At 50.7% G+C, this 8322-nt stretch overlaps 1 protein-coding gene across 1 annotated transcript in view; it reads left to right on the forward strand.

The window, feature by feature from the left end:
• Nucleotides 1-8278, forward strand: part of LRRC74B (leucine rich repeat containing 74B) — an 11999-nt gene extending 3721 nt beyond the window's left edge. The window contains exons 3-9 of the mRNA XM_044444307.1: nucleotides 177-383; nucleotides 4219-4328; nucleotides 5502-5617; nucleotides 6363-6441; nucleotides 6523-6618; nucleotides 7134-7250; nucleotides 8162-8278. Coding sequence (XP_044300242.1) covers nucleotides 177-383; nucleotides 4219-4328; nucleotides 5502-5617; nucleotides 6363-6441; nucleotides 6523-6618; nucleotides 7134-7250; nucleotides 8162-8170 — 734 coding nt within the window. The 3' untranslated portion in view covers nucleotides 8171-8278. The remainder of the gene's footprint in view (nucleotides 1-176; nucleotides 384-4218; nucleotides 4329-5501; nucleotides 5618-6362; nucleotides 6442-6522; nucleotides 6619-7133; nucleotides 7251-8161) is intronic.
• The last annotated feature ends 44 nt before the right edge of the window (nucleotides 8279-8322 follow it).

The following is an 8322-nucleotide window of genomic DNA, read 5'->3' on the forward strand; positions in this document are numbered from 1 at the left end:
AGTGATGTAAGCTATTCTATTCTGAGCTATTCTAAAGCTCCATGCCTCCCTTCCATTGCTAATTGATCAAGGGATTAATTGAAGGGCAAGGAAATGTGAAGATAATGGGTTTGGGGCCTGAGGAGGATCCATGGTGGTCGTCCTTCTGAAAGATCAGTATTCTCTTCCTCACTCAGATGTTGACTTATCCGAGAACAGAGTTGGAGTGAAAGGAGCAAAGGCTCTGTCTGCTATGCTTCGGGAAAACACAACCCTCATCTCCCTGGACCTTTCTGGAAATGAATTAAGTGACCATGCTGCCCGTGACTTAGCAGATGCCCTTTTGACCAACAATAAAATGGAATTCCTCAATCTGAGTCACAACATGCTTGGGGAGCCCTCAGGTAACACTGCTGCAGCGAGAATGGTGCCAAAGTATGTTGTGTGTGGCGTGTTGGGGAGCTGCGTTTGCGCAATTTATGCAGGAAGGCCTTGATCGGGGTGGCGCTCAGTGTGGCTAATGAACCAGTGCTGCGGTGACACCAGGAAGAGGCTCTCCCCAAAGCAGGGCTGCTTGTGTGGGTATGAGCGCCAGGAAAGCACAGCGCTCGCTGCAAGTTGATTAGTGGGCCACCCTGCCAGCGATCGTGCAGAAGCCCTTTTCACCAAAGACGGTAGAGCTCTTTCATCTGAGTCGCAACACACTGGGAGCGTTCTGCTGTGTCTCCCAGTGAAGGAACCAGCACGAAGCATTTTGCCACTTGGACTGTGACATCAAAGGGCCACTCGAGTAGATGCTGTCCCCTGTCGTACTGCGCACACTTAAAATTCCAGACAAAATAATTCGTGCGTCACTGGAAGCCTACAATAAAGTGTAAGTGTGTGCATGTGTGTTTTGTTCGTAGGTTTGTTTGTTCTGTTATCTCTCATTCCTGCAAGGGAGTGTTTGTGTGTATGTGTTATATGAAAGACGTTCCTAGTGAAAAATGCCTTTTTTGAGCATAGGTCGTTGTCTCTGTTTCAGAACTATGGATAGTCCAGTTCACAAGGTGCAGCGTGTTGCATACAGTTGAAAATTCACTCCTAGCTTTCCTTTTTGCCTGTTGAAGAGTTAAGTGTAACCAGATATTTTTGACAATGAGAAATTCAGAAGAGGGTGTTGCTTGAGCTTTATATATATTCTTAACTTATGGCTGCTAATTACCTATATTCTTTTTCCAGTGAAGTAGGTACACCTACTCCCCCTTCTCTGCCTCAGCTCCTCCTCTGCACTATTCTTGATTTCTCATGCCCCTCCCCCCTCTGTGCATTCAGCTGCCCTGTCACTCCTTTTGTTCTTTTAGTTTCCCTAAACTAAACTTTCCCTTTTTTGTTGCTTGACCCCTCCACACCGGTCACTGCTTAGAACCTCCTGATTTGCCTGACACCGTGAAGGATCCTTGGCCTTCTGCTGGCCACATCTCAATCCCCCTTTACTTTTTGCTGAGGACACTGTGAGTTGATGGCAACAGGAGGGAACCAAGACAGTATGCAGAGAAACTAGGGAGGAACAGCCAAAATGAATGAAAGAAAGAAAGAAAGAAAGAAAGAAAGAGAAAAAGAAAAGAAAGAAGGTAGGTAGGAAGGATTCAGAGGGAGGGAAAATATCCATCCATTTATTTATTTATGATTTTTACACTGCCCTATCAGGGTGGCTGAGAGTAAAATACAACAAATTCCATAAATTGATACATAAGTATAAGCTAAAAACAGTAATTCTCTCAAAACGGCATAATAGTAGAGTACTTGGATTAAAATAGATATAAACCAAAGTATAAAGCCATACACTGTGCTTCACACTCGGGGTTATCTGGGGAAGGGCCTCTGGCAACAATCTCAGAGTACAGACAGGCACACAGGATGCCCTTGACCTGGAGATCAGCAGGAGAAAGGACAGGATGTTGATGAAGCAGTGGCATAATGTGCTGATGAGGCCCCGATCCAGCAGAGTTGTTGGGAACTAGCTGCAAGTGCTGCGCTATCTGCAGAGGCATCTCTGTCTTGTGCATTGCTACAGTCTGGCGACTTTGCCAACAGAAAGCCCAAGCTGTTCCTGGTCAGGCAGTAGAGATGCACTGGTGAGCACAGCTGAGCTGGCTAAAGGTCCATGCCTAATTGGTCTTTGGGTACATGATTGCTGATGCAGAAGCAAGAAGAGCCAAGGAGGGGGAATTTGCCATTTCTCCCTGATAATGAGGTTTCGGCAAGGGGCGGCATAGAAACGTTAATAATAATAATAATAAATTTCACTGGTTCCTCTTCCGAATTGTGCATCTGGCACAGCCATGGTTGCTCCACGACTGCCTGAGGCCAGAAGAAGCATAGCAAAATGAAAACGGATGACAAAAGGCGCAAGTGCTCAGTTCCTACTTAGGCTCAGTCTTTTCCCAGAAGAAGATGCATGACCTACCCAGTGAAGGAGAAGTGCAAGCAGAAGGCGCAGGATGGCAGCTCAAGACTGATCGGCCACTGGTCAAGGATCATCTAACTGGGTTGGATGAGTTCAGATCTCCGAGGCCCGAGAAACTCCATCCCAGAGTCATAAAGGAGCTGCTGGAAGAGCTCTCAAGAGCGAGTGTCTATTCTTGTCCAGAAATCATGGAGGTCGGGGAAGTGCCAGATGACCGGAGAAGGGCTAATATTGTCCTTCAAGAAAGGAAAAAAAGAAGAACCTGGAAACTATAGACCAGTCAGGCAGACATCAATCCCTGGGAAAATTCTGGAGCAGATTATAAAGCAGTCAGTCTGCAAACAGGTCAGAAACAATGCAGTGATTACTAGAAGTCAACATGGCTTTTTCAAGAACAAATCCTGCCAGACTAATCTGATTTTGTTTTTTTGATTGGGTAACCTTGTGGATCAATGGACTGCTATGGACACAATCCATCTCCACTTTAGCAAAGCTTTTGACAAAAGGCTCCGTGTTCTCCTGATGAGTGGGCTACTTAAAAGTGGGTTGGATGAAACAACTGCCACATGGATCCATAGCTGGCTGCAGAGTCAGACTCAAAGAGTGCTAAAAAATGGCACCTTTTCAAACTGGGTGAGGTGATTAGTGGGGTACTGCAGAGTTCAGTTCTGGGCCCAGTGCTCTTCAACATTTTTATTCGTGCCTTGAATGGCGTAATGTAGGAAATGGTCAGATTTGCAGATGAAAAAAAAATCTGAGTGGGATAGCTACTACCCCGGAAGACAGGAGATGCAAGGTGATCTTGGCAGGTTGAAGCACTGGGCTGAACAGAGTGACATTCAATAGGGGCAAATGCCAAGTTCTGCATCTGGGATAGAGAAAGCAAACGCATTATTACAAGGCGGGGAATACTTGGCTCAAGAACACTGCCAGCGAGATGATGTGGCTGCAAAAAGGGCAAATGCTCTTTTAGGCATTAGTAGAAGGACCGCTTTCAAACTCGGTGAAGTGCTAGTTCCCCTTTACTCAGCGCTGGTTAGGCCTCATCTAGAGTACTGTGTTTGGAAAATTTGGGCAAATTTGGGAAAAAAAAGATGCAGACAAGCTGGAAAGGATCGAGAAGGAGGGCAACAAGGATGATTCCAGGAGGGAAAGCCAAGTCCTGGGAGGAGAGACGGAAAGACCTGGGCACGTGTAGTCGGGAGATGGCTGAGGGGAGATGTGGAGGCTCTGCCAGTGCTGGGAAGGCTGTCGCCCGGGGAGGCCCACGGTCTCCTTGCCGTCGAGAGTGCAGGCGTGGTGCGGCGGAGTCAAGTGAGAGCCGGCCAGCTGCGAGTCCAGTGGCCCTTCTCTGACGGGGCTTGTGCTGGGAACTTCCTGGCGTACGAGGCCCCCTTTCTTTTGCTCATGGTGAGGCCGTTGTCTATGCAGTCCTGTTTCCCCTGCAAAGATCCCTGCCTTGATTACGTCCACGGAAGCTCTGGGGGATTTGCTACGTGCACACGCTGGCACTCCTGCTGCATGAGTTGTCTCTGCTTGCTTCTCCTTCTGGCCTCGTTGTTCCCTTTTCCTGCTCTTTGGAGACATGCCAGAAGTGCTCAGAGCGTTGGGCCACCCTCGCCTCCACAGCCAGGTGCCTAGCGAAGTTTCAACAGAGCAAGTTGTCCTAAGTTGGAGGGGCAGTGTGAGGGCGATCTCTTGGAGTTCCTTTTGTCAGTGACCTCTGCTTGTCCTGCTTGCACAAGTCCCTCCATACCTGAAAACCTTTTTCACCCCCTGTAATTACCCAGGTGAAGTTCTTGGAGCAGCAGTTGCTGAAAATGTGGGCTTGAAGGAGCTCAATCTCAGCTGGAACTGCTTCCGGGGCCAAGGAGCAGTTGCTGTTGCCAAAGGCCTGGGGGTAAGAGCCGTTTCCTTCCGTATCTTCTGCCTTGCACGGATACAGTTGCACTAACATTGCAGTTGTCCTTAATGGAGGACGCTTGTCGCAGATGGAATGGTCTGCTCAGTGATTTGGAATCCACTGTTGGTCACTCTCATTTTTATGTTGTGAGATAATATTTGTGACTTTCAAGACACTTTGCTAGGGCTTCTGATCAGGATTGACCCGGTATGTCTGGTCTGGGGTGCAAGGATAGATCAGGAGAATGGGCATTTGGACAAAGTGGGGGAAAGGAAGGAGGCATGATGAACAGCATGTGGGATGTGCAGGCCCTGGACCAGCAAGGTCTGGCAATCCTGCAGGAAAGAAGGCAGAGGAGAAGAGCCTTTCCTGGTGGTTCTGTTGCCAGTTGGGTGCTGGAGCGCTGCCAGGGTGTGCCTAGAGCAGGGGTCTCGAACTCAGCTCAACTGGAGGCCGCTGGAAGTAGAGTCTGGGTGAGGCTGGGCCACATCAAGTATTCCACCACTGCGGTGGTGGGGGACCGCTCATCCCGCGGCCGGCCCAGGCGCCGCCGGCGCTTTGAAGGCCGCAGGGCCCCTCCCCCGTGCCCCGCCCGTCCTGGCAATTGGCCCGCGGGCCGCGCGTTTGAGACCCCTGGCCTAGAGGAATGGGCAAAACAGGCAGTAGGCTGCCTTGAGGCAACGGGGCCTTCAGTTCCCCTTGAGGCCTTTCCGTTGGACCAGATCTGGCCCCCTTCCCCTTTACTGCACCTTTGGTCACAGCCCCGCGTCTCCAGCTGGCTGCCTCCCCTTGGCACTGGCTAGCGGGGTTGGTTCACACTCAGTGCCCCTACACAGGGCCTAAGATCCGGGGCTTTGTGCTTTGCCATACTCTTCCTGTGCAGTACTGCCCAGGAAGAGTTGGAACCAGTTTGGCCCAGTGTCTGTGCCCTTTGGTGCCGTGTTCTTGGCAGCCATGTGGATAGGAAGGGCTTGCAGTGAAGCCCAGTGTCATGGACAGAAAGGAGGCAGCACATGTGTGTGATCATGAAGGAAGAGAACAACACGGCTGACAAGACTAAAGCACCACGAGCCGTTGAGAGCGGTGGGAGAGAGGGCGAGGGACCAAGGGCTTGCAGTGGCTGTGGAGAAAAGGCCCACGTCTTCTCAGACTGCCTCCGTCCCTTCACAGGCCAATATATTCCTTCGGGTGCTCGATCTGTCTTACAATGGCTTTGGAAATAGTGGTGCAGCCGCACTTGGTGAGGCCCTGAAAGTCAACAACGTGTTGGAAGAACTCCATGTCGGGTAATAAAGTTCATCATTTCTTTCTGCACTTTCTAAGGTTTTGGAGCTTTTTTTGATTCAGTAGTTCTTAATATAACCCTGCGGACAGGTTTGTTTGTTTGTTGCTCTTTTATACCACCCAGTAGCTAAAAAGTTGTTGTTACGGCCCCCACAGCAAACTGTTGGCTGAAGCTGGATGCAAATCTGAGACATCACAGTTCCCACTCTTAGCTGCTGAACCACGTCCGCTTGAGCTGGGTGCAAGAGTGGAAAGTGACGCAGCACAAATGCGCCCCCAACCCAGCAGGTTAACAGATTGCTTAGCAAGTAGGGGCCTACTTCAGTTTTCCCCAGCAGGTTACCTGCAGGGATGCTGGACCGCAACTCCCATTATTCTCAGCCAGAATGGTCAGCATCCATAATAGCAGTTTAGGGCACAGTGAATTCTGGGTGCTATTGGCAGGATACGCTGAGCGGACTCACGCTTACAGAAATGATGTGGAAGGGACCTAAAGGGTGTTGGCAAAGAGTGTGCACCTGGTGGGGGCGCATGATGAAGCCCAGAGCATTTCACATGTATGAACTGCTGACCAACTGAAGGAGGATGGTGGGATTTTGTGGCTTGCTCTCCAACCTTGGAGTTTGATTTAGTTCTTAAGAATGACTGAATGATGCAACTCTACTTGGATGCTGGGCATGTGGGGTGGGTGGGTGGGAGGGAGGGAGGGAGAAACATCCTTAAATAGTTTACTCTGCCCCCCGTCAGGAATAATCGCATTTCACTGGAAGGAGCCCTCTGTCTTGCACTGGGTCTGAAAGAAAACAAGACTCTGAGGATTCTTGGTGTGAGTAGCTTTCTGGAAAGGGCTAGACTCCAATGCTCCAGGGTAGACAAACCCACACACTTTTTGTTCTGTGATCTGCAGATGGCCAGGAACCCCATCCAGAATGATGGTTGTGTGGGTATTCTGAAAGCTGTTCGAGCAAACTCAGCTGCAGTCTTGGAGATTCTGGACTTTTCAGTAGGTATTAATCAGTGGGTGGGTCAAAGAGCGGGGTGGTCTGGCTGAGATGTAACAGCTAGTGCAGAATTGGCCAAAGAGGTGTGCCTCAAGGGGGGCTACAAAGATGTGGGTGGTATGGGGCCCTGGGGCAGTCCATGCCAAGGCTGCAGAGCAGCCTCCGTGACTGCATGGAACGCCATGGTCATGGCGGAACAGGTGATCGGGCAATGATGAGAGCTGCTTCTCTTCTTTGACTTCACTGTATAGATGATTGCCATGCAGAGATTAGACTGGGGTAAGGCTGCTTCAAGGGAGGCTATAAATGGTCCTAGAGCTAAACAGAACCTCCATATATGTAAGCAATATACCTTGGAATGCTGGATTCTGAGGACCAGGGAGGGGTGTTTCCTTCCTGCTTTGCTAATGATCCTCCTGGAGGCAAGAGGCAGCAAACGGGAGGCAGAACCAGCTCGACCTTGCTCTGGCCCACGAAAGACCTGAGGTGGAGATGGGGTGTCTTCTCCATCCTTCAGGAGATCATTGTGAAGCAGGACTTCGTTGGACTCTGCAAGGCTGTCCAGGACATGCTTCCGAGCCTTCGGATCAAACATGATGGAACCAGTCGCTTGTTCAGAACGGACTCCTCAAAGGTGTGGAAAGTGAATTTATGCTGGTGGGAGAGATGCTTTTCCCTTGTCTGCGGTATGCATGTGCATCCTCTTGTTATCCATTGGATCCTGCAGGCTTTTGACATTATTTAAAAACCTTACAGACCTAATGGACCAGAGGTGAGTGCAGGATGAAAGATGCACGTAGGCAGCGAGGACAATTCCCGCCTCTGGCACACGTTCAGGTCTCTAAGGAGACTGTCCTCTACACAGACGTCAGTAAGCGGCTACTGTGCCTGGACTCCCTCCCATTTAGCAGAATCCCCGCTGGACACAAAACAGGAGAAAATAATCCCACCCCCCGCCCATGTCAGTAGTCATTTCCATAGTTCCAGCTACCTGGAGGAAGACTTGGATTGCTTGCAGGAAGGTCCTAGGTCATCGGGGGGGCTTGAGGAGGGTCTTTGTGCCCCCTCAGTCACTGTGAGTTTGGTATCAGGATAATCTGCCTGCCCGTTTTAAGGGTCTAAGCCCCTCATAACTGGGTAGATGTTCCAGCTTCCAGCTGCTGCTCTAGGGCCACCGCACCTGTCCCTGTGCTGATGCTTCTCAGTCTAAACAAGACAAAGCAGGGCTGCTCCCATTGCCACCTTCCACCTCCTGGGCTTGCACGCTGCTTTGGACTTCCCAAATGCAGAGGACAGTTAGGTTTCAGGCCTGGTCGTGGCACATGGTGACGTTCTACTAGGACAGCGATTTGCATCTTCGCACAAGCCTCATTTCGCCTTGAGAATGTGAGTCAAAGCCCAGCTCTACCCATGGGCCTCGTGTTCCTTTCCGGGAGCCACAGGTTTGAACGTGGCATGTTCTAACTCTGGCGGGTGGCATTCGCTCGAGCGAGGGCCACGCAGGGACAGTTTCCAATTACTTTTTGTGTGCTCCCTGTTTGACAGGGGTCCTGAGAAGACACCTGATGCTGGGTGGCCCGGCGGATCTCTGCTCTTCACTTGCCCACTTTACTGCATAATGGGAAAGAAGACCATCCTTGGCAACGCCTTCTGTGGACGCTCAGACTGCAGGCCCTGCCCCCCCCCCCCCCCCCCCCCCCCCCCCC

This window comes from Varanus komodoensis, unplaced genomic scaffold (genome assembly GCF_004798865.1).
Source record: "Varanus komodoensis strain SLA01 unplaced genomic scaffold, ASM479886v1 scaffold44_3, whole genome shotgun sequence".
Lineage (NCBI taxonomy): Eukaryota > Metazoa > Chordata > Lepidosauria > Squamata > Varanidae > Varanus > Varanus komodoensis.